The sequence below is a fragment of the Anomalospiza imberbis genome, chromosome 18 (genome assembly GCF_031753505.1).
Source record: "Anomalospiza imberbis isolate Cuckoo-Finch-1a 21T00152 chromosome 18, ASM3175350v1, whole genome shotgun sequence".
NCBI lineage: Eukaryota > Metazoa > Chordata > Aves > Passeriformes > Viduidae > Anomalospiza > Anomalospiza imberbis.
This window is the reverse complement of record NC_089698.1, coordinates 1,830,605-1,854,870: the sequence shown is the minus strand read 5'-3', so window position 1 is coordinate 1,854,870 and position 24,266 is coordinate 1,830,605. Positions and strand designations below refer to the sequence as shown.

Genomic DNA, 24,266 nt, shown 5'->3' with positions numbered 1-24,266 from the left:
AAGTCCGCCCCGTAACTGATGAGATCTACGCTTCCCACCCCGCTTCCCAAGCCCAAGGTTTGCAGGACCAGCAGTGACATCCTGTTACAGAGCCACAGGATCACCCTTCTGCTGTTTCTCCACTAATCCCAAAATAAGGGTAGTTGCTGGGCAACCAAGAGTTATCTCAAATCCCTTTAACTCGGGAGCAGCTACAGCTTCCCGTTGCATATCCCTGCTTATGCAACACCACAGCTGCAAAACATCTGCAGGCGGGCACTGAGCTGCAGCCAGGTATCAGAACACTTATACAAGCCCAGGAAAACCACGGATCAGGGATTAGCTACAATCACCAGGAATGTGCAAGCCTTGCATAAGGCAGTTTTGCAACTCCTTTGTCTGTAGAAAACGACGTAATTATTGTTTATTAGAGACCTGGAGTTGGGCAATGTCACGGACGGCTGTTCACGTAACTTGGGACACAAACTCTTACAGATGCAACAGCTTTATTGGAATGAACAAGTGCAGGGAACCTTTTATTTGGAAGCAACAACCTGCTGGTTCAGTTACCACCCCGCAGGCGCAGGACAAGGTGCAGAGTTGACTCCTTCTGGATGTTGTAGTCAGACAGGGTACGGCCATCTTCCAGCTGCTTGCCAGCAAAGATCAGCCTCTGCTGGTCAGGAGGGATGCCTTCCTTGTCCTGGATCTTGGCTTTCACATTCTCAATGGTGTCACTGGGCTCCACTTCCAGAGTGATGGTCTTGCCCGTCAGGGTCTTCACAAAGATCTGCATCCCACCCCTGAGGCGCAGCACGAGATGCAGGGTGGATTCCTTCTGGATGTTGTAGTCAGACAGGGTACGGCCATCTTCCAGCTGCTTGCCAGCAAAGATCAGCCTCTGCTGGTCAGGAGGGATGCCTTCCTTGTCCTGGATCTTGGCCTTGACATTCTCAATGGTGTCACTGGGCTCGACCTCAAGGGTGATGGTCTTGCCCGTCAGGGTCTTCACAAAGATCTGCATCCCACCCCGCAGGCGCAGCACCAAGTGCAGAGTGGATTCCTTCTGGATGTTGTAGTCAGACAGGGTACGGCCATCTTCCAGCTGCTTGCCAGCGAAGATCAGCCTCTGCTGGTCAGGGGGAATGCCTTCCTTATCCTGGATCTTGGCCTTGACATTCTCAATGGTGTCACTGGGCTCGACCTCAAGGGTGATGGTCTTGCCCGTCAGGGTCTTGACGAAGATCTGCATTTTCCCCTGCAAGAGGGAAAACCCGCCGTGCTTTAGCGAGCGCTCCCCTTCCCCGTCCCGCGCCCCGCCCGTGACGTCACAGCGCAGGCCCCGCCCACACCCAGCACCGGGGGCTGTCCCCGCCCACTTCCCCTTCCCGCCCGAGGCGCGCGCCCGCCACCATCTTGAAGCAGCGCCGCGCCTGCGCGGCCGCCATTTTGCCAGTGGCCGCCCGGCCTGGCCTTTCCTCGCCACCGCCTCGCGGTGCTGCCGTTGAAGGGGAAGGCGACGTCCCAGCCCTGCCCGCCATCGCCCCCAGCCGCAGCGCCTCGGCGCACACACCCCTCCCTTCCGCCCGGATGCCCTGCCCGTATCCAGGCCCTCTCCCCGCCGAGCTCTCACCGCGGCGCCGCTCGGCCGAGCCGACACCCCAAACCTCAGCCAGCGCCAACTGCGCCACGCATCCCCCCGCGCTCGGTCTTTATAGGGGCCCCGGCGCTCCGCCCCCGCGGCCGGATCACTCCGCTGCGCACTATTTTCCTCGCGCCGCGCGCCGCCGCTCTCCTGCGCGGGTGAGAGCGGGGCGGCGCGGAGGGATCGGCGCCTCGCGCGGTGCGCTGAGGCCGCGCGGGCGGCGGGAAAACCCGGCCTGGAGCCGCGGGAAAACCCGGCCCGGAGCGGCGGGAAAACCCGGCCCGGAGCCGCGGGAAAACCCGGCCCGGAGCGGCGGGAAAACCCGGCCCGGAGCCGCGGGAAAACCCGGCCCGGAGCCGCGGGAGCGGGGCCGGGTCAGCCGCACGGGAGAGGTTCGGTGGGAGCTGTGAAAAAACGCCAGCCGCTCGGTCCTTAAAATATTGCAAGTTTAATAGTGATAAAATAGTTATAGAAATAGTAATGCAGTTAGAGTTATAAAAATTTAGAGTTAGGACCATTGCAAGACAATGAAAAGCAAAGAATTACGGACGTCCGGATGCTCTCGGGCACTTGAGCCCCGACAAGCATGTTTTGTGAAGAAAACCTTAAAAACCATACACTGCTGCAGATTCATGCATACTTCATTCACTTTGATGCATGAAAAATGCATATTTTATGATTGGCTTTTCGCAAATATTAAATTGAATACTGTACGTGTTACGTTATATTGATTAGAAGTGCTGTGTTAACATTTTGATAGTGTGGTAAATGTAGTTTTGTAGTTAAAGTAGAAACTGTGCATGTGGGGTTTTTTTAAAAGAATGAGATACTCGCCTTGAGAGAACAGTCCCAAAACACCTAACTCCCCAGAGAAGAGGAATTGATGGTTCTCTTCTCAGAAGAAGCTAATTTCTTCAGGCCTTGCTCAGACTCGAAGACGCCGTGGGGATTAGAAGCAGGAGTTGACATATTCCAGACAGAGTTTCTTATTTTAAACAGAATGTGTGCATAACCATGAAGTCTGTATGAATATGCAATAGTGAATGGTTTGTAAGGTTATTCCTTTGTTCACAAGGCATGCTTATCGGGCTTAAGTGCCCGAGAGCATCCGGACGTCCGTAAGTCTTTACTTTTTATTGTCTTGTAGTTGTCCTAACTCTAAATTTTCATAACTCGAATTGTATTACTATTTCTATAACTCTTCTATTATTATTATTAAACTTGTAAAATTTTAAAAACCGAGCTCACAAGCACCTTTTGATAGACGTCTGCCAGCTGGCTCCTGCACCGTCCTACTCACAGCGCACAGCAACCCCGGGCAGCAGCTGGGCACAGACCGAGCTGTGTCTGCAAGCTTCAGGCACTGCCGTTCCCTTCGGTTCGCCTACACAACCCTTCCTTTGGCAGCTCCCAAGGAAAATGGAACACCGGGAACACCCAGGGCTGCTCACCAGCAGGAAAAGAGCAGAAGTCCAGCAACAGCTTTGTGGCTTGAGGAAAAGTGCCTGTGTGTGCCCGGCACATGGAGGGGAATGCTCTGGGGAGCTCTTTGGCCTCTGCTGCTTTGTGTTTTGTTGCCCTGATTGTTGAAAGTGTTGTTTTCTTTTACGGTTCTTTTGAAAGTTTTAAAGTTCTCACCAAACTTCTTCAGCCTTCTGATCATGTTCGCATCTTTGAGAGTCAGAGTTCCCACACAGTTTCATGTAGAAATAGAACAGTTTACACATTTCCCTGTGGGTGGAGAGAAATGATGGATTGATCTTTGGACCAGTGTGGTTGGAGAGGTGGTAATTCCATCCTCCAATCCACGGTCACCTCTGGAATTCTATAAACACCAGATGTTTGAATAAAACTGGCTCTTTTTCTCTTTTGAACTTCCCAAGCTTCTGTGCACTCACTTTGTGTCCAGTGGCGACAGTGTTTGTATTAACACTCACCACGGCTGTAGTGATAACAATCTCAAACACTCGGCTCATTTAGATGGAAAAAAAAAAAATGCCACAGAAGTCTTTTGGTTACTGCTCAGTGGCTGACACTGTGTGCTTTGGGAGTGTATAAACATCAAAAATCCGAGAAGCCTTCCAGGTTTAGGTCTTTCCTCAGCAGAAGGTGAGTAATACCGTTAAGCTTGTTCCTTTAGTTACAAGGTGAGCACTTGGGACTGGTCAGAAAATCATCAAAAAGGCACATGGGAAAGTGTTTTGTGACAAAAAGTCCATTACTTCATGCCTGTTACTGCAGACTATCTCTCCCATTCTCATGCAGGGCACATTGCAGAAGTATAGCTGCCAGGGAGCGATTTACAACAGGGATCTTCACACTTACCAGCACTGCAGCCAAACATTGGCTCAAAATAACAACTGGAAGTAGGATGAGTAAATAAACAGCACACGGAGCTTCCCAGCCACCGTGGCAAGAAATGTCACTCGGCATTTGCCAGCGGCCAGCTCCCGCTGCTGTTGGCAAGCAGGCAGCGAGACGGAAGAGCTGCCGCTCAGCTGTGGCGCTCAAAGCTGCAGGCTCTGCGTGGGCTTCGGTGTGTCGGGGCCAAACCTCTCAGCTGTGCCCTGGCTCCCAGCCTGCCCAGCCACCCCGAGGAGAGCAGAGCAGGGCGGTTGTTTCCCCGAGAGCTCTTCCCCAGCTGCTCACGCTGCCAAGGGGCTGCCAGGAGAGCGGAGGGAGCGGGTGCCGCAGAGCCAGGAGAAGCTCCCTCAGCGCCGCAGCCAGCTGTGGTGTCCGGGCCGCTGTCCTTGCCCTCTGGCTCCGGGAATGTGCAGCAGAGCCCCGGCGCCAGCTCTGCCGGGCTGTGGGGTTGTGGCAATGCCAGCCTGGGATGAGTGGCCGCTATCCCTTGTCGCTGTAGAACAGGATGGGAACGAGAAGACTCCAAGTCAAAAGGCAAGAGAATGAACTCTGATTTATTTCAAATGCACCGCTCTATATTCAGAGAACATCGTGCGGACTAATTTCATTGGTCTTACAGTAAAAACATCTCACACCGTTGGTGTGCAGTGAATGACGCACGGTGGCAGAACATATCTATGAACAATGTGAACAACAAGAGAGATTAGAGAATTATTTACATTCCTTCCCAACTGTCTCCCAGGCCCTCGCCTGGTTAGAAAACCTTCTCTTTTGCTCTCTGACTGAAGTGAGAATATCCACAGTCCCCCTGCATCTCCGGGTCTGGTGCTTTGCCCTTCTTTTCGTGCCTCCTGTGTCCCTTAGTGCACGGATGGGACACCCAGTGGGACACAAGAGCCGTGTGTGTTCGCACGAGCCTCAGGAGAACCAAATGGGGAAAAACCCAAAAAACAACACTTTATTGAAACATAAACTTTAAGGGATTTAGAGATTTTGGAGGAGCTACGATTTTAGTTAGAGATAAGCCTTACTGGAGTTAATTAAAATAAATAAGTAGGCCTTGATGAAGTCAAGAGTTAGTAGTTAACTAATAATTGATTGCTTGTCAACACAATGTTCAGTTAGCTGGGTTTGTAATGAAGAATATAGAAACTGACAAATGGCTTTTAGGAACATAAGACAATTGTGGGCCTCCTCTGTTCTGACACCAATTGAAAACAGGGAATGGGAGCTCTACCAAGGTTCATTTGTCACATTTGCATTGAAAAGGTAGAAAGGTCAGAATGAGGAAGACTTCATTTCCTTCCTCATTTTGGGACCCCTCCCCATGAAAGGGACCACCGACCCATTTCAAGGAACAAACTAAGCATGCTTAACAGATTTGAAATGATTAGCATACGAAGGGAGGAATGGGATGTACCAAAATTATGAATATGTATTTGTATTTTGGGTATTCAATACCTGTATGGAAAAAAGGACTCTAATCACCTGAGGGGCGCGGTGTGTATTTGGGAGCTATCCCGCACGCCGCCCTGCGCCGCAATAAACATACACTTCCTAACTTCAAACTGCTAGAGAGTTTTTGTCCGTCGCAGTCGGATATCGGTACTAGACCAATATCCGTATTTCTTTAATAAATCATTCTGGGCTGGGAAGTGCCACTGCCGGGCCCATTGCGGCCGCACGGTCAGTTTGCTGCTGCTGCTTAGCGGGACGCAGTGGCTTTGAGCGGGTAGAACACCACCAAAAAACGGGAAAAAGAGCAGCGACCACCTGGAGATGCCGGGGATTGAACCCGGGACCTCATACATGCAAAGCATGCGCTCTACCGCTGAGCTACATCCCCCTGCCCGCAGCGTGCTCCCTGCCCGTCCGCCAGCTCCGCGCTGGGCCGGCCCCGGTGCGGGGAGCGGTGGGCGCACGGGGCCGCGCCGAGGCCCCGCCAGGCCCGGGAGCGCCGTGGCGGCTCCGGTGTACGGAGCCTGGTGCGATCCTCAGGCAGCCCTGAAAAAGACAGGAACGTGCTGGTTCGCACACAGAAAACTGCATGGTTTTGTTCCGTCGGAAATCCGAGAAATCAGTGCGGAAAAAAAATAAAAATGCAGGCAACCTCCCCGTCGGGGAATCGAACCCCGGTCTCCCGCGTGACAGGCGGGGATACTCACCACTATACTAACGAGGACGGTTGGAAACAACCCTCCCCGAGGGCCAGCCCATGGCCGAGCGGCGGCCGCAGGACGCGCTCCGTCGCCACCGCTGTTCGGGAAGCGGCTCCTGACACGAAAGTCCCACGCGCGGCAGCGCCTGCGGTGGCAGCGGCTCAGCCGCCCGACACAGGGCCAGCACCGCCGCCCCTCCGCTCGGCGGCAAAAGGAACCGCCTTGACGGCAAGGGAAAAAGAAAAAAAAAAACCAAATACAAAAGCTTCCTGCCGAAACCCGGGATCGAACCAGGGACCTTTAGATCTTCAGTCTAACGCTCTCCCAACTGAGCTATTTCGGCGGGCATGAGCGCCCTCGCTGGCCGTGGATACGACCCCGCCCCGCGCCCCCCTGGGCGCCGCGGCCCGGCCGCTGCCCGCCCTCCGGCCCGGGCTCCGCCGCCCGGCTCCTGGGGTGCCCGGGGATTCGCACCTTCCCGCACGCACTTCCACTCCGAGCATCCCAGGGAGCCCCCAGGTACCGGCAGCAGCGGGGTGTTCCGCACGCACCCCGGGCTGCGCGGCGGGCCCGCTCCTCTCCCCTGACACAAAACGCGGCCCTGCCGGCTTTGTCGCGCCCCTCCGGCGGGGGTTCCACGGCAGCGTCACAGACGAACCCTGCGGGGCCGCCCACAAAAAATGGCACCCGGCGACAAAATTAACCACACCTCCCCGTCGGGGAATCGAACCCCGGTCTCCCGCGTGACAGGCGGGGATACTCACCACTATACTAACGAGGACAGGCGTATAAATAGCCGTTTTCACCCCGCTATGAGGGTGGTGCCGCCCCAGGCGGAGCCGCCGCTGTTCCGCTCCGCTCCGCGGGCGCAGGGACGCGGGGTGACCGCGCTGTCCCCGCGGTGTCACCGCCAGACCCGGCCTGCGGCTCCTCCTATCGCTGTAAACACCGTGTGCAGGCTGCCGTTCAGCTAGGGGATGTAGCTCAGTGGTAGAGCGCATGCTTTGCATGTATGAGGCCCCGGGTTCAATCCCCGGCATCTCCACTTTTATTTTTTTTTTTTTTTTTTTAAGCCCGCGCCGGTGGTTTTTGATTTTTCCTGCCCCGTTTTCGAGAGGAGCCGAAATTCCCCAATACACTCGGGAAGTGCCTGTTGATTTTCTTCCCTCCCCTCTGCAGAGTGTGCAGACTTGTGCTGCGATTCCTGCTAAAGAAAGGAGCCCTGCCAAGAGCCCCCAGCACGCTTCTGCCTGGGGTCATCCCAAACCCAACGGTGCTGAAAAAAACCCAAAAACCCTGCCTCAGACTGAAAACACACCAAGGGGCTGCTCTCCTTCTGGCTGCAAAGCTCGAGTTGCTGTTTGTTCAGCTTTAGATGTTTTTAATGCTTGCTTGTGTTCTGGCCGTGCCCCTGAAGCACGTGGGAGCAGTGGGAATTACGGACACGCATCCAGGCAGCTGGGCTGCACCAGCTTCCTTCGGAACACGGGGACAGGGGGTCCCTGGTCCCTGTCCAGACTTTCTGCTGCAGGAGTGTCACAAGCAGCAGTGTGAGCACTGGGCTTACCAAGGCTCAAAAGGATCAGGTGAAGGTAAACTGAAGCTTCTTCCCTTCACTAATTAAAGCATTCCTATCTCAACCCACGAATTTCCTCATTTTTGTGTTTCCTGTCCTGAGCAGCTGCCCAGGTTCTGTCTGACACCCGTGAGGATGAGCCTGCACAGCTCTGATATTCTGCTCGCTGCAGCATCCCACACAGCAAACATTTCTCCCATCCAGACCAAGAACTTTACATCCTTTATTACAGTTCATATGACTAATATAGTCCAAAGAGAAACTTCAGGTTAAAAATGAAACAAAACAACCCCATAAAATACAATGGATAAAATTATCCAAACATTAATATTATGAAATACCAGCTAAACAGCTGGCAGGACTTCTGGGAAAGCAGAACAACACCTGGTTTGCTTACAAAAGGGTATTGCTACAGTGGGTGAGTCCATCTGTTTCAGATTTCCAAGGAAACCCTTGGAAAGATCTCAAAACATCTCGGAGAAAAGGAATCCATCAACACCAAGAGTCACAGGGCTACTGGTGGCCACTTCAGGGCGAGCTCCTGGTGCATGGCCTCGGGCACCCACTGGCAATAGGCTGCGAGCAGATCTGCAAGGGGAGAGGAGCAGTTACAGAGTTTGGCTGGAAAAATGATCACCCCACTGGGAGCCAGGAGCAGCATCCCACTGCTGGGATGGTGCTGGAGCTGGGATGCTGCCATGCACAGGTGACAGCATCCACAGGAATCTCTGTGAGCCACCACTGCAGCACTCTGCTGCTGCTCCTGTGAAGGAATTCTTATCATCTGGCACCCAATAATGAAGAAAATCCACTCTACCAGAAAAAAGAAATCAATATATCCATGGAAAGTACCACCATAGTCCATACATTTGAACTGTGGTTACAACTACAGAAAAAAAAATCTTAGAATACAGATAAATGTTGCTTTCTGAAGTGCTTTCTGTCATTTTTCACAAGAACCAAACACAGAGCATTACTGTTCCTGGTAAGCAAACAGGAACTATCTGGAGCTTAACAACTGAAATAGCCAATTCTTTGAAATTATAACTCAGTAGTGCTCGAGGTACCCCACTGATATGACTGATAATTCGGCAAGCAGAACACTTACATTTAGGATTTTTCTTCCATGCAGCCACCAAAGCATCACGATTATCACAATTTTCTTTGACGAGAGCCTGCAGGAGGGCTTCTGTCCTGGGCTGAAGTCTGAATGAATGAAATGGAGCAGTAAAACAACGTTCATCAGCACAGCTCAGCAGAGCTAGAGCATTCCGCTTACCTTTAGGAACTCTACATCCTTTGCAAAGGCTAAACACAGATGTATAAACACACAACCTCTGCACACAGAACGTGCCACTGGCTGAAGAAAATCCACTACAAGCAGTTTGCTCCCCCCACCACAACCTCTTGTGGTTACGAGCAGCAGCAGGTCGCTCTTGTGTCTCCTCTGCAGCTGCAGAGCTCAAGGCAGAGCCAAAAGGAGTCCCCAGGGGCCATGCTGAGCTCTGACCTGACTGGAACTTGGTCATTGCAGGGCCCTCAGACAACATCTGTCACTTTTAACAAAGGGACCAATCCTTGCGCTGATCAACGCGAGGAAAAGTCAGAGCAGACCCTGAGAAAGTTCCTTCGGTGACTGAGAGAACGAGGGGAGAGAAAGGGAGTGACGGCTGACAGCCTCCTGGAGGGTCACAGGCCTGTCAAGGTCACCAAAAACCCCACTGTTGGTTGGAAAGATGTTTTTGAAAAGAAATAAAGGCAGAGTAAGCAGCCAAACTCCAAAGCACAGCTCGGAGGGCAGCAGTGCTCACCTGTCACTCCTCACAGCGGTGGGCAGCACCTGAGCAGAGCTCAGTGGCCAGCAGAGCCCAGCAGTGGCCAGCAGAGCCCAGCAGTGGCCAGCAGAGCCCAGCAGTGGCCAGCAGGCTGTGCGTCCTGCACTGCCCTCACCACCACCAACTCTCCTGGGACACAACTTTTCTTGGTGAGAAAACTCATTTGCCCAAGATCACAGCCTCCATCTCCCTTCTCAGCCCTGAATTGTTTAAATTTAGAAAGGAAGTGAGAAGTGTTTGGTGGAGACAACGACCTGAAGTTTGTTTTTAACTTACTTGGACCACGTCTTCAGCATTATGAGGGGACTGGACAGCAGGCACTGGCTGTAAGAACTCAGCTTTTTAATGACCTGGAAGATTTGTTACAACAATTATATAATGAATAAGGTAAATTAAATGTGATATGGTAACAGCCATCAATGAACTTGTGCTACTACAAATTTCCATGTTATGTATCCATGATATTCTCCATCACCATCTTCCTCCTATCCATGTGTCCATAAGTCTTGTCCTGACTGACTTGTTGGACAATTCTTCTGTCTCAGGGTGGACAAAGACCTGGGCTATTAGCTTTATTTACTTTGCAAAAACAGGACTTAAATTTGGGGGTGTCTTTCACTGAAAAACTGATTTTTCATGCTTTTTTTTTGTGTTTTAAAGATCCCTTCCCCACCTCATCAACCACAACAAACTCTTCCATCCACCAAACAAGTGTTGAGGAAAGGGAAGACACAAAAAAATGAAGCCATAAGGCTCATCTCCTCCAAAAATTGGGCTAAAAACTTACTGATAACATCAGGGAAATGGTGCAGCTGGAGCACACTCACCTTTCCCTCCAGCAGGAACCGGGCAAAGTGTTTGTAGCGATCAATTCCTGCGGGGTAATCAACTTCCACAGCAGGGAGCTGCCAGCCCACTCGGTCTGGAAACAAAACACCCCAGGTCTCCTCCATGCTCCCTGAGGAGGGCACAGTTCCAGGGAGGTGGGACAACCCAGGTGCCAGGAGAAGTGGGGAGGACACGGCCAGCCCCACCAGCCCTCCCAGCGCCCATTTCCACGGGAAATGCCAATATTTAAACGCTGCAAACCCCACGGAGGGGTCCAAAGCACTGCTGAGCTCTGGACCTTCCTGTGAGAGCCTTGTTAAGGCAGCATCACAGCAGCTCCAGAGCAGCTCCTGAGGGACACTCACAGAAGACACTGGGTCTGTGGCAGCGAACTCGGCCTGTCCCAGGGCAGTAGGAGGGAGGAGGCTTTTCCAGAGGCTTCCCAAAGTGGCAGTAGGGTGGCAGCAGGGCAGGGATCCACTCGGGCTCCACTGCAGACACACCTGAGGAGGGAACACACAACTGGATGCAGGTTTGCTGCCAAGGGCCACAGCAGCCCCAGGGGTACAGGGCATGGTCAGGGTCTCATCTCCACAGATTTACTTGTCCCTCATTTTTTCAAACATTTTCTGTTGTGAAAAATCTGTTTGGAGATCAGCAGTGGGCAGCTGTGGTTGGCAGGGCTGGGGCAAAGCAGGCATTTCAGAAGCTGAGCTTTGCTCCAGGCAGTTCTGCCAGGTAAATAAATAAAAAAAGGCCAATTTATCTTCTGATCCAGATCTAGGAAGCCTTAAGGATCCAAATCCCAGGAGTCACAACCACTCAGTAAGGACACCACAGAGGGGAAAACACTCTGCCAAGGCATTTCTGAGCTCCTCACCAGGGCTGCAGCACACACCCACGGCACTCACTCACCTTTCATGTACAGCTTGGTAGTCTCAACAATTTCTTGATACACCACAAACTCTGGGAGCTCTTTGAAGAGGACTGAGCTGGGGTGGATGAACACTGGGTCCTCCAGGAGTGCAGTCTGTAAGGAGGCACAAAGATTGAAGCACAGTAAGACCAGTTCCTGACAATTCCAGTTCTTCACTGCACCTCATTTCAGTCTCTCCCAGATGTACATTTGTAAGCTTTCCTTAAGCGATGGAGGTTTTTAATAACCCCATCATTTTCTGCTTCACCTTCTCTGGAGACACCAAGCACTTCACAAGATGAACTAACGGTACTTCTTAGCTCTTTCACAACATTTCCTACGTGAACACCAGGAAATGGAAACACCGCCAACTTCAATTCCATAGAGAGAAGTGGCAGGAAGCCAGCACAGGCATCCCCAGTGCTGCACCCAGCCAGAAACCCGGGCTTTGCACGGGAGCACCTTTCTGCCACGCAGGGGAGGAGGAACTGAGCCCAAGCAAGCTGTTCACCTTGTAGGCATTTTTCCACTTGTCATCCAGCAGCTCCTCACCCTGAACCCTTCGGGCAAGGTGGTCCCCCAGCCCAGCCAGCACAATCTGCCTCAAGTAGGTGACTTGAGCTTCTGTTGGGGGCTTCATCTTTGGGTCAACGTAGAGCCCAGCATCGCTGCAGACAGAGTTCACTGCGGGGAAAGCCAGGGAGAGAAGATGCATCAGGACAAGAATCAGCGGTGTGCACGTGCCATCCCCCAAAAGGGAGCCAGCACAGCAGCTCCCCCCGGCCCCCCTCACCTGCCGTGGTCAGCTGCCCTCTCAGGCGCCGGATCTCCAGCAGGGCTTTGTGCCGGAGCCCGTTCTCCTCACAGAACTTCCGGGTGCACCCAGCAAACTCACAGGCCCCCACCGCTCCTGGGGTGGACAGAGGGGCTGGTCAGGTCTAATGGCACCCACGGGGGACAGCGCTGGCCCAGGCCAGGCGGGCACTTCAGGCTCTCCTCTGGGCACGGGGGAGCGGAGCCTGGGCAGCACTGCTGAGCTCGGTGCCGCAGCACGAGGGAGCCTCCGGCCGTGCCAGGCCCAGGGCTCGGCGGGACAGGAGGAGAACAGGACCAAGGGAACGGCACGGGGAATCAGGCTCTGTACCTAACATCACCATCAGGTCCCCCAGCTTCTGCATGGGCCCCTGCCCAGCCCAGACCTTCTGCACCTGCAGGAACCTCGCTCTCCTGCCCTTCAGCTGGGCTGCCTCCTCCTCGCTGCCCGCTGGCCTGCAAGGGACACGGAGCAGCACCCGTGAGGGCTGTGCTTAAGGCAGAGGGCACGCTGTGACAGGGACACCGCCGTGGGGAGCACGCCAGGCTCAGCCACCCACCTGTCGAGCTCCTCAAAGAGCTCCCTGACGGTCATGGCAGACACGATGGTGATGGTGTAGGGCAGGCAGTTGTGCTGCCTGCTCAAGGCCAGCATCTTGGCATAGCGGGGGGCCACGGGAAAAGTGGCCATCACTCTGCCCAGGGGACTGATGGGGCAGCTCAGCTTCGCTGCCAGCTGCTGCTTCAGCCTGGGCCGGAGGAGAAGAGAGCTCGTGATGAGGTAACTTTGAACTGGAGCAAGTTTGTGCTCCCCGTTCTGGCAGCCCAAGTAACTGGAGGTGTTTTCTCAGGTTTTGTTATGTGCTGGTCCCAAAGGCTGGGGGGAAGATTCCTCTACCTCACACAGCTCCCACCTGGGGCTCGCTGAGGAGGGAACACACAACTGGATGCAGGTTTGCTGCCAAGGGCCACAGCAGCCCCAGGGGTACAGGGCACGGTCAGGGTCTCATGGGTCTCATCTCCACAGATTTACTTGTCCCTCATCTTTTCAAACTTTTTCTGTTGTGAAAAATCCGCTCGGAGATCAGCAGCGGGCGGCTGTGGCCTCTGCCAGCTCCCTGCCTGGGGCTCCCAGCACCGCGTTTCCCTGCCCAAACACACCCAGGCCCAGTGGAACAAGCAGAGGGGAACCAGAGGCTGGGCTGGTGCCAGTTTCTGAGCCAGAGGGCATCCCTGGGTGCGAGGTGGAAGGGGAGCAGGAGGACAGCAGAGCCCACAGTGCAGGACATCACAGGCATTACCTTCCTGTCATGGGGGGCTCCTTTAAGGCACCCAGGGCGATCAGCAGCTCCTCAGCTGCTGCCAGAGCTTCCGTGGGAGGAGGTGTTGGGAATGGGAAGTTGATTACCTAGGGAAACAAAAGCAAAACCCCTCAGTCCCACACTGACACGGCACCCACTGGAAAACAGCCTGAACACAGCAAGGAGCTCTGCAAGGGAGTGAAATGCTCCCCTCTGCTCACATGTACCTAAGAAAAACATTTAGGATGTTTGCCAGGAGCGAAAGGAAAGGACACATAATGGCAGGAAATGCTTGGAACGAAAACATGAGGAAACAGGAACACCAGAATCACCCTCAGCTGCAGGCACCGCCCAGGGCAGGCTGCTCTAAGGTCTAAATTTAAGTGCTGTGCTGTCTGAAATGCTCCAGTATCTCCAAAACACAGACCCTGTTTAGACAAGGGTGTTTTTTTTAACCTCTAAGAATATAAGCAAGCATTTACTGCCTGAACAAACATGTCTGTTAAGGCCTAGTGGAATTCAGAGCAGCTTCTGCAGTGTGCACAACCAAAATGGACTCTCAGGATCCTAATTTCTACCACAAGGCACAGCTTCAAGCAATGACAATAAAATACATTTCTGTTTGTTTCTGGCTCCTAAGGGCAGCCACTTTAATGACTGCTGTAGTACAAAGCCCTTTCCAGCTCACCTTTTCTATATTTAATGCCTTCATTTGCAGAATCAAGTCTTCTACTGGTCGCTTTGTTATTTCTGGAGCAGAAAATTTCTCAAAGTCCATGAAAACTGCTGAAGAGTATAACCTAGTGGACCAGAAGTGTTATTTAGATACTTAAAAGAAATCTTAGCTCAAAGGATATGCAGGAAAAATTAGCAAGGGATTAAAAAAAGGCAGCTGTGGATAGCATTTACATCATCATATCCTTATTTACAGGTTGGGGCATTTGCCTTATTCACAAGAAGTTAACTTGGCTCAGAGTTAAATCCATCTGGCCATGGTGAAATCTCATGTGGCCATGGTGAAATCTCATGTGGCCATGAAAACTAGAGTTCTCAGCAAGAGAAATGCCCCTGAGCAGCCGAACTCCAACCAGTATCACCAGTGACAGCTCACGCTTGGCTTCACCTTGCACTGGGATGCAGGGCAGGCAACCCCAGAGCACTTGGGGCAGCAGGGGAGGGGGCAGTGCATGTGGGATTGTGCCAGGCACATTCTTCTCTCTCTCAGGATTTTTCACAGAGGAGCACAGAGAGAAGAAAGAGAAAACAATTTCTATTTCTGCTCCTTGTTTTCCCATGTGGAATGTGTTTGGAGAATTGTTTACCTGGGGTGATTGCCTGGTTGGATTCTGGTGAGGATTGTTTGAGCTGATGGCCAATCCAACCCACCTGTGGCTGCACTCTCAGAGAGGGGCACGAGTTGTGAGGAGTTAGATATGGGAGTTAGAACAAGTAGGTTTGTAGTTTAGTATCTCCTTTAAATAGTATATTAATGTATTATAGCATAGTTCTAATAAAGAAATCATTCAGCCTCTGAGCTGGAGTCACACATCAGCATTTCCTCCCACTGGCTTCACCCGCATCACAAGAGGGGATGGTGCCAAAGTGCCAGGGAGAGCCCTGGGTGTGGCTGGCCCTGCCCAGCAGGGCTGACCTGTAGCAGTGGCCGGGCTCGGTGCGGCCGGCGCGGCCGGCGCGCTGGTTGGCCGAGGCCTGCGAGATCCAGGTGACCCTGAAGGACGAGACCCCCGTGATCCTGTCGTAGAAACGCCTCTTCACCTTGCCACAGTCCACCACGTACTTGATGCCTGGGATGGTGAGGGATGTTTCAGCCACGTTGGTGGCCACCACGCAGAGCCTGGTGCCGGCAGGAGGAGCCTGGAACACCTGCAAGAGACACGTGGGCATGGGAGAGGCAGTGGCAGCAGGGAAGGGACAGGGAAGGGACAGGCAGTGGTCTTGGATGGGCTGCAAAGGCATGGCAGGGTATATGGCACTGCAAGGGGAATGCAGGAGTCCGAGCAGACCTAACGCCGTGTGTCCGGCTCTGAAGCTCTTTGTCCAGCTCGGTTAAACCTCAGAAATGAGCCCAGGGGCTGCAGGTGGGGCACACACCAGCACTGAGCTGTGTTCAGACACTGCTGCTGCCTCCAGAGACAGCAGAACACAGGAATCTGTTCAAGCTGCCTGCTGGCAGCAGCACCTCCAGGTGCCCAGGGCCAGGATGGATTTAGCGACCCTGCAGGGCTGGTGCTGATCATCTCTCCCACCCTGCTGAAGTGGCACAGCAGGGAGACCACAGCCCAAGCCAGGCTGCCCCAATCCCATCCCAACCTGCCCACTGGGCCATTCAGGCTGACAGAATAGTCCAAAATGGGAATTTTATCTCACTTGTGATTTCAGACAATGATCACTCTTATCTGTAAGATCTTCTGCTCACTGTGACAATAAATCCTTTACCTTTGCCTGTTTCTCTGGTGCCAGCAAGGAATAGAGTGGGAGCACATACAGGGGCAGGGACGAATCAGATTTCTCATCTGTGAGGAAACAAACCAACACTGCTCAGTCCAACTCCCAGGCTTAGTCCCAGCAACATCTGCACAAACACCACTTCGTTAAAACCAGGAAAGCAACTGGTGCAAACTGGTACCAGTAACTGGGACTGGAGCTGGAAAACCTGAGCAGCTCTGCCATGACACGGGGCTGCTCCGGTGCCACAGCTCAGCACAGGACAAGCAACTCAAGTCACTCATTTCACAGGTGCCAAACCTTCTTCTGAGTCTCCATCTCCTAAATCCAGGTCAAGATCAGAGCCTGCAGCATCATCATCACTGTCAATGTCTCTGTCTTCATCTCCTTCATCCACTGGTACCACAGAGTAATTGTTCAGATCAATTTTGGGGAGTGTCTGAGAAAGAGAGGGAAGATGAAAACAGCACATTAAGATGGGGACACAAGCAGCACTTTGCATTGCTTTGGAAGCAAAGCTGAGACAAGGACTCACATTTCTTAGGCCTTCTCAGGTGCAAAATAAAGTATTTGCAAATTAGACATTTTTCAAATTGGAGGCATTGCAAAAGCATACAATGGCAAATCTCATTCCATCTCCTTATATTGTCATTTATTATAACACTCTTAGAAAGAAAAGAACTGGCCTCCTAATCCAGATACATCTAACAAATGTTCAAAAGTTTCTGTCAAGATGGGTTAGTCTTAGAATTTTATCTCTCTGTCAAATCCAGCCCAAATTTTGGGTAACAAATGGCGAGATGAGGAGCAGCCCTGGCACCAGCAAGTCTGGAGCTCCTTCCATTCAGGTTTTAGTGGTCAGTACTCAATCTAAACCAATCTCCTGCCCATAACATCCTGAGTTTCAGCACTCTGCAGCGAGGGGACACCTGTGGCCTACAGGGCTTCAGGCAGGTCTGGAAGAGCTGGACAGAGGCCCAGGCACACAGCAGTGCAGCTTGCAGGGAGGCACCCGCTGCCTCCTGTCCCTTGGAGGAATTTTACCCATCACACGTTACCAGAACTCTCCTCCGCTTCCTCGATTTCTTAAATTTCCTGATTTCTTCCACCGAGTCGTCTCTGTCATCCTCTCCTCCTACAAAGCCAGCAGTGGAACAGCTGTTAGCTGAGCATGCTTTCCTCTTGGAAAAGGCAATGGGAGGAGTCTGGTCCCACTCCCACCTTTCTGGGGATGCCCAGTGTGGAAGAAGCAAACTGAAGGCAGAGGGGAACTGGAAGGGGACCTTTTCCCAAACTCAAACCAGCACAGAATTTAACATCAGTCATGACAACCATCCACAACAAGCCCTTTCCCCAAACCCTGTCTTTGGTGGTTTTAAAATAAAAGTTTGTATTTTTAGATGCAAAGCAAGCCCACTTCTCAGCGGGATAAATTTGAAGCTTAATAGTTTCTACAGCATTACCTGCAGCGCTGTTTTTTTGGTATGGGAATGCTTTCCTTAATCTTCTACAGAGAGAGTGAACTTCTGCCTGGCCTGTTAAAAACACCAAAATCCCACCTGCAAGAGGAAAAAAAAAGGAAAAAAAAAAAAAAAAAGAAAAACACACAACAACAAGAAGCAGCTTTGGACATGTTCAGTATGAGCAATTTGAGAGGTTCTCAGCAGTGAAGTTCTCTTACCTGCAGGCAGCATCCTATGGATTTTACACACTTTCCTGAAGCACTCCCCACTGTAGTCATCCAGGGGGGTTTTCTTGTTAAAATGAACAGTTACAGGGAACTGCCTTGCATCTACCTGGAGAGGAAATACCAAATCAAGGTATTTATATAAATAAAGGGGTTGTTGGCTGTCATAACTCCACACAATCATTACAGCGTTCAATGGACAACCAGAAAAGCTCACCCTGTATTTCTGTTCACCTCTAGGGTTTGGTGCCCTACAAAACACCAAGCCCACAGAAATTACTGGTGTTGTCTGCTCTGAACACCATAAAACCATGCTAGAAACCAAAGCTTTTCTCCCTTTCACACCATCAACTCAGATTTAAGCTTTCTAGTTCTCCTGAACCGTAACTTAAAGAGTTTCTCAAGACAATCAGATTCCGCCAGGGTGGTTTTCTGATAAAAGTGGAAAGAAAAACACCAAGTCCCAAAAGAAACAATAGCCTAAACAAAATGACTGTTTTTAAATCATTTATCTGAAAGATTTCAGCACCAGCTGGAAAGATTAGAGTGCCCCTGTTTTGTCACTGGTTTTATAAGGCTGTGCTGGCTGTATTTCAGTTCCCAGGGAGGGGACAGTACCTGGATGACAGGAGGTTTAACAGAGAACAGCCTGGTGTTGTCAGTGAAATCCTCCACTCGCAGAGTCGCCGACATGATGATCAGCTTCAGGGGCAGCCCCTTCTGCAGGGACACAGCTCTGTCACCCTGTGCCCAAACAGCTCCCCCCGAGCACTGCTGCTGGCCACTGCAGCAATAAACACCTTGCTTTCTCCCAGGCTGCTGGAATTCAATTATCTCCACTGTGAGTCTCAAATTAACTGGATTTTGCCTGAGAAGTCACCTCTTGCTACTGCTCTGTACCATTTCCCCCTTGCTGTAGGCTCTGTGCCTCTTCAATCATACAGAAAGACAAATCTGTTAACTGAGCGTTATTTCTGTCAGATTTCCTTGGAATTCTACATCACAGAGCCTCTTCATGGGGAACATCCCCTCCCTGGCACATCCATGTCCAGAGCAGGAGCCCTGCCCCTCTCGATGCCTTGTGCAGGCTGCCCTGGAGCAGAGGCTGGGCAGAGTCACAGAATGAAGCAGGGATTTATTAAAAGGATCTCCTCCATGGATCCACCTTGGGCAGCACAAAAGCCCAGCCAGGACCGCACCCAAGATGAACCCAAATGGTCCCAAAATGCACACCTGGTCACGGGGTCTCTCACTTTGATAAGTTCTGCTCCATTTGCACATTGGAGTTCATTGTCCCATTCCAGCTTTAGCCCATGCAGCCCCATCCTGCTTGTTTTTCTCTCTCCAGCCCACGTTGTTTGTGCTCTTGGGCCTGAGATTTGGATCATTTGTCCTTGGTCCCCAGCAGGAGAAGGAATTGTTTTGTCTCCCTGCTCTGTGCAGAGAGCTCACCATCCCCTGATGTGAAGCCCAGAACTGCACACTAAAGCAGCACAGAGTGTGAAAAATAGAAAAGCCAAACCTGAGGCATGTCTCTCACCTTCTGACGGAGGGGCACGATGCGAGACAAGAGGCCAATCAAGATGTCTGTGTACATACTCCTCTCGTGGGCTTCATCAATGATGATGACTTTGTACTTTGAAAGCAGGAAGTCCTGAGGAGAGAGATGGGTTTCACCACAGGAGGCCTCAGCCAAGGATAGCTGAGCCAGGCCACCCCACAGCCACACAGGCACTGACCCCATCCCCAGCTCTATTTCTCACTCAGTTTAATGCACTCACGCTCCACAAAGCAGCCTGGCTCCCAGGCCTCTTCTTGCTCTCATTTTACCCAGCAAGATTAACCTAATGCTTAGGGACTTGGGCAGAAATATCAGGGTAGAGATGAAATAAATCTCTGGTGCTGAAAGGGATTCTGATTTGGAAGACTGGCAACAAGTCCACATTGGCCTCTCTTCCCAGCTGTACAAAAAATTCCTTTTTTTTAACACTGAGGACAGCAAGTTACCTTCTGAATCTCTTTGAGCAGCACACCATCTGTCATGAACTTGATCCGTGTTTCATCCGTAACGTTCCCTTCGTACCGGATTTGATAGGAAACCACTCTGTGGGCAAACACCAGGGCAGCCCCAGGAAAAAGCATGGGGAGAAGCACAAAGTCCATGTCACCCACAGAGCACCTCAGTGCCACCCTCCAGCAAGGTCTCGAGCCTTTCTGAAGCTCACCTGTGAGACAGGTTCATCTCCTTGGCGACCCTCTGGGACATGGACACGGCGGCCACGCGCCGAGGCTCCGTGATCCCAATGGTGCCGCCGGAACTAACGGGGTGGGGGAAGGAAAAAGAGGAATTGTTTTAATTAAAGAGAGGAGCAGCCAGAAAAATGACAACAGGATTTCTCACTGCTGGTTCTAGATTAATGGCATCAGTCACGCAGCCTCACTCCTGGTTACAGCTGGAATAAAAACACAGGCAGGAAGCACTGGGATTCCCTTCTGTTCCATCTGTACTGATCTGAAGATGCATGGATTACAGCTTAGTTTTTCCCAAAATGCTGTCTCTGCAATTCCATTTGCTGCATATAAAATCCAATTCCTACCTGGCATATCCAGCTTCGTAGAGGAACTGAGGCACTTGGGTGGTTTTGCCACTTCCTGTCTCTCCACATATGATCACAATGGGATTGTCATTAATGGCTTCCATGACCACTTGCTCTTCAGCAAGGATGGGAAGCTTCAGTCGTGCCTCCTAAATAGTGTAAAACACATATATCAATTGCACTGTTTCTCGCTCTTTTGTTTTCCTCAGGATTGAAAACTGTTGCCCTCCTCAGACCATAAAACCCACAAAAAGGAATTCTGCAAGCCCGTGACTCAGGAAGCTCTAAACCAGCTAACACCACATAAGCTTGGCTGAGAACCAGAGTGATCAGAGCAGCTTCCCAGCAAGCAGAGGGCAAGCCTTTCACTTTAATTTGTGAAACTTCAGAGTCCCTTGAGCCTCTTAATATAGCACTTCAAGGGAAAACTCATTTCACAACAGCCTCGTCTGTTGAGACTCGTGCAGGGCTTTTCTGTTTCTGCACGATGCCCTACCTACAACAAATGGGACAAAACTATCCAGCATAAGGTACAAAACAGAGAGCTGAAGGGGACTTCAGAAGGCTTTCCAGCAAAGGAAAAGGACTGTTAATAAATTCTGTATGTAAAACTAAAGACAAAGCTAATAGCCTAAAACAAGGCGAGTTTTCCTGCTGCTGGAGCAGAGCTGAGTGCACCCAGCTGCTGGAACACAGCATCCTCTCCAGCCCCTTTGACAAGCACTGTGCTGTTCACAGAGCCTCACCTGAATCTCGGGACTCCTGTCCACAGGGACAAACACTGCAGGCTGGCAGGGAGCCTTGTTGGGGGCTGCCTGGGGAACTGGGGCTCTGGGACCAGCTGGAGGCTGCTCAGCCCCTGCCTTCCCCACTCCTCCCTCTGCCTTTTCAGCAGCATTCACAGCACTGGCTGGGAACTTCTCAGTGTCCTGTTTCTGCTCTTCCTCCTCCTCAGAGCTGATGGGCTCTTCCTCAGGCTCTGATTCTGAACCTGAGCTGTGCCTTCTCTTGTTGGCACCGCTGATGCTCCTGATCCTTTCAGGGACATCAGTCCTCGGCTCCTGTGTCACCCTGGAAACAAAACATCAATGTGTGAGCTGTGTTTTGGCACCTCAAACCAGATATGACTTCCCCAAAATCCAGGATCTCCACTCCTGGAGGTTTTCACAACTCTGCCAGGTAAAGCCTTGGCTTTGATTGATGGATTTGTATCTAAGCATTTCCTATCCTGGGGTTTATCCATTTCTTCTGAAGGCATCTTTGTAGTTTAATCTACAAGTGCAGCTCTTGATAAATCTAGCAACTGTGGTCAACATCAGTAGATGTCTTCCAGCACAAGAAAACAAGTAAATGTTTATCCACTAGTTTTGTAGTTTAGCACAACTGCTAAAAGCCTGCAGATTGTGTCACCCACCTCATCCCCAACCCATAGGAAGGACCAAGTTCTTTCAACTAACATCCTCTCACACAAGAAAATAACTATCACATTATCAGATAAAAATAGCAAATTATTTAACTCCATCCATTCTGAAGAACCTGTCTGCACCAAGAAGAAGAAATAAAAATCAAGGGAAAGCTCAGGATGCTGCTGTTCCAATACAGTGATCACTTGCAAGGGTTCCACCCAAAAATCACTTCACCTTTTAGCCTGATACATGCGCTCCCCAGTGCCCAGTTTGGAAGTAGTGTACAGGAGTTTCATTTCTGCTTCAGAAGCCTGGACCTCGTTCAGCTTGCTCAGCAACTCAGCTCTCTGTTTGGGGAAAACAGCCAAAATCAGTGCTTGCTTTGATGGGGAAAGAATTTCATTTCAAGATTTGCACTTGAGCATTCCAAGGTGTGCTCTGTGCTCTGGCAAGTCCGCTGTGCAGTTGGAAAACCTTCCTGCTGCTCCAGGGTCAGTCCTCCCTGGTGAAGATTTCGGCAGAAACAGAAATGGGGACTTGACATCACAGCAGTGAGCAGCTCAGCTGCACCCTGGGAACACCAGCAAAGAAAATAGATTTGAACTGAGCCACTGGAATGAGGCCTGGAGCAATGGGAGCCTCCCTCAAATCCCTCCCGTGGGACATGGCGGGGCAGGAGGTCAGGCAGCCACAGTTTGAAACTGCCTCCAAAACCAGAGCTCCTCTGGGAAAGCCATTGTTCAGACACTAACAGGAGCAGGAATTTTGCCTGGAAAGGTTTTACAAAGACAGAAAAGCTCTTATTTCCACAGTGAAAGCACGCAATAAGCATTTCAGAAGTACTGACAGGCCAATGTTGGGGTGCAGGGAGGGTTGCAGCCACAACTGCTCCCAGCACCCGCTTCGGAGAGCGCTTTTAAAATGCAAAACCATCAGTGACTGCCAGTGATGAACTCCCCAACACTTGTACAGAACAGGAACCCGGCCCACAAACGATGTGTTCTGCAACACCTGACCCACTGGGAGGGCAGGGAACGCCTGCCCCACTGGAGCTGCACTCGGCAGCCCGTGGGGAGAGCATCTTTGCCCCCACGCCCAGCAAAGGGGGGCTGGCGCTGCTGTAGCATCACCCTCAGCACCTGCACCTGTGAGAGTCCCCTGAGAGCTCACACCCCTCCCCAGCTCCTCAGCACCACCCACCCTCCAACACCAAACCATCACTGCAAGAGACCAGCACGAAGCTGCTGGTGCCAGAAACAGCAGCATACCTGTTTTTTCTTTTCCTTCTGCTCCAAGACCTTCTGCAGGTTTTTCTTCTGTTTCTTGCTCAGGGGTTTCTTCTGCTGTTGCACAACACAAGTGACTTTTTTCTTCTTGGCTTTTTTTGCTGGCAGGACCAGGGCATTGCTTTCATCAATTCCCTTCAGCGTTGCTCCATCTGAAGGCAAGGGTTTGATTATTCACCCGTGCCAGGTGGATTATTTTCAGCACACTCTTAGCAGGCTTACCAAGCAGCAGGCCAGATTTAGCTGCTTCAAACAAACACAGCCCTCATGCCCAGCCAAAAAAATCCTGCAACATCAGCCAGGGCAAAAGACCTCGAAACTGGGGATTCAATAACCCTGAGCTTTCTATAGCTCCGAGGGCGATTTTCCAAGATTTATGTAACAATATTGTGCAATTTTTGCCTTTTTACTCAATCCCCCAGGGTCAGGACACAGTGTGCCCCGGGGTGACTCCTCAGTGTCCTGCTTCACCCGGGCACCAGTGGATTTTAACACTAAAAAACTGCATTACTAAATTATGAATAATAAAAACAGAACAACAAACGCCATTTTTATAACGTAACGCCATTTTTTTTTCTTAAAGTTTGAGAAAGCGAATGTTTAACATAAGAGATATGTTTAGTAGTCGCTTTAATAAATAATGGAACCACTGAGTGTCGTGAGTGGGAAGGGACCCCCGAGCCCAACTCCTGAACTCCACGGAGGCAGTCACTGCTCAACAGAGCTGTTAGTGCAAAGCCGGCGGGGTCACGGAACGAGGGAATGGATTCGGCCGGAAAAGACCCCAGAGACCACCGAGGCCAGCCCGAGACCCAGCACCGAGCGCCACATCCAGGCACGGAGAACCCACCGCCTCCCCGGGGAGCTTTAAAACTAACAACAATAAAACTGCAACGAAGACGCGACAGCAGCTCCGATCTCAGCGGCTCTGCTGAGACCCGCGCAGTCACTAACGAGCGCAGCCCGGCTCCCGCCGCACCTCCCAGCTCCAGCGGCAGCTCCAGCGGCTCTGCGGCGGGCGGCGCCGCGGGGCCCTGCGGCAGCCGCGCCTTCCAGTTGTGCCGGCGGCGCGCCCGGCCCATGGCGGCGGGGACGGAGACGGGACACGATGGGACACGACAGGGCCCGGTTCGGTTCGGTTCGGTCCGGTCCGGTCCGGTCCGGCGCGGCCCCACGTGCGGCCCGTGCTGCCGCCACTTCCGGGCCAGCGGGGTCTCGCGAGAAGGGCGGGGAAAGGGGCGGGGAAAGGGCGGGAAAGGGGCGGGGAAAGGGCGGGGAAAGGGCGGGAAAGGGGCGGGGAAAGGGCGGGAAAGGGCGGGAGCATGCGCGGGGCGGCCCCACGGGATCGAGACCCCCCCCAACCCATACCGGGACTCCCGATCCCACCCCATTCCTTCCCCTCCCCTCC

General features: G+C 52.0%; 2 protein-coding genes and 5 non-coding genes across 8 annotated transcripts; 1 reads left to right on the top strand and 6 right to left on the bottom strand.

Moving 5' to 3' along the window:
- Positions 1-468: 468 nt before the first annotated feature.
- UBB (ubiquitin B) lies at positions 469-1,779 on the bottom strand. Of its 2 annotated transcripts, none has more exons than XM_068208380.1 (2): positions 1,647-1,779; positions 469-1,237 (listed from the first exon to the last, which is right to left on the bottom strand). In XM_068208380.1, the coding sequence occupies exon 2, from the start codon at positions 1,229-1,231 to the stop codon at positions 542-544; it is 690 nt and encodes a 229-aa protein (XP_068064481.1). In that variant the 5' UTR covers positions 1,232-1,237; positions 1,647-1,779; the 3' UTR covers positions 469-541. The 2 variants fall into 2 exon arrangements, with proteins under 2 accessions (XP_068064481.1, XP_068064482.1); XM_068208381.1 differs by having other exon boundaries at positions 1,613-1,768.
- A 3,983-nt stretch (positions 1,780-5,762) lies between these two features.
- On the bottom strand, positions 5,763-5,834 carry TRNAA-UGC (transfer RNA alanine (anticodon UGC)). The gene has a single exon. It is a non-coding gene; the product is annotated as a tRNA-Ala (tRNA).
- Positions 5,835-6,098: 264 nt separating this feature from the next.
- Positions 6,099-6,170, bottom strand: TRNAD-GUC (transfer RNA aspartic acid (anticodon GUC)). Its single transcript has one exon. It is a non-coding gene; the product is annotated as a tRNA-Asp (tRNA).
- Positions 6,171-6,417: 247 nt separating this feature from the next.
- On the bottom strand, positions 6,418-6,490 carry TRNAF-GAA (transfer RNA phenylalanine (anticodon GAA)). The gene has a single exon. It is a non-coding gene; the product is annotated as a tRNA-Phe (tRNA).
- Positions 6,491-6,856: 366 nt separating this feature from the next.
- TRNAD-GUC (transfer RNA aspartic acid (anticodon GUC)) lies at positions 6,857-6,928 on the bottom strand. Its single transcript has one exon. It is a non-coding gene; the product is annotated as a tRNA-Asp (tRNA).
- A 192-nt stretch (positions 6,929-7,120) lies between these two features.
- TRNAA-UGC (transfer RNA alanine (anticodon UGC)) lies at positions 7,121-7,192 on the top strand. The gene has a single exon. It is a non-coding gene; the product is annotated as a tRNA-Ala (tRNA).
- An 809-nt stretch (positions 7,193-8,001) lies between these two features.
- Positions 8,002-24,041, bottom strand: DHX37 (DEAH-box helicase 37). The gene is made up of 27 exons (XM_068208346.1): positions 23,838-24,041; positions 22,841-23,010; positions 21,807-21,919; positions 20,913-21,237; positions 20,167-20,315; positions 19,795-19,887; positions 19,577-19,673; positions 19,110-19,223; positions 18,188-18,289; positions 17,564-17,678; positions 17,346-17,441; positions 16,941-17,017; positions 16,183-16,321; positions 15,874-15,950; positions 15,068-15,300; positions 14,105-14,216; positions 13,417-13,523; positions 12,676-12,864; positions 12,447-12,571; positions 12,096-12,212; positions 11,814-11,986; positions 11,302-11,416; positions 10,752-10,889; positions 10,386-10,480; positions 9,835-9,908; positions 8,832-8,929; positions 8,002-8,311 (listed from the first exon to the last, which is right to left on the bottom strand). The coding sequence occupies exons 1-27, from the start codon at positions 23,938-23,940 to the stop codon at positions 8,229-8,231; spliced, it is 3,429 nt and encodes a 1,142-aa protein (XP_068064447.1). The 5' UTR covers positions 23,941-24,041; the 3' UTR covers positions 8,002-8,228.
- Between the last annotated feature and the right edge of the window lie 225 nt (positions 24,042-24,266).

What these genes read in the sequence shown, in the direction of transcription:
- UBB (XM_068208380.1), bottom strand. Translation starts at nt 1,231, where the DNA reads ATGCAGATCTTCGTCAAGACCCTGACGGGCAAGACCATCACCCTTGAG.
- DHX37 (XM_068208346.1), bottom strand. Translation starts at nt 23,940, where the DNA reads ATGGGCCGGGCGCGCCGCCGGCACAACTGGAAGGCGCGGCTGCCGCAG. An exon ending in AGAAGGAAAAGAAAAAACAG is followed by an intron (nt 21,920 to 22,840) that starts GTATGCTGCTGT and finishes TTCCCCAAACAG; the next exon opens with AGAGCTGAGTTGCTGAGCAA. An exon ending in CACCAGAGAAACAGGCAAAG is followed by an intron (nt 15,301 to 15,873) that starts GTAAAGGATTTA and finishes TGTCTCTTGCAG; the next exon opens with GTGTTCCAGGCTCCTCCTGC.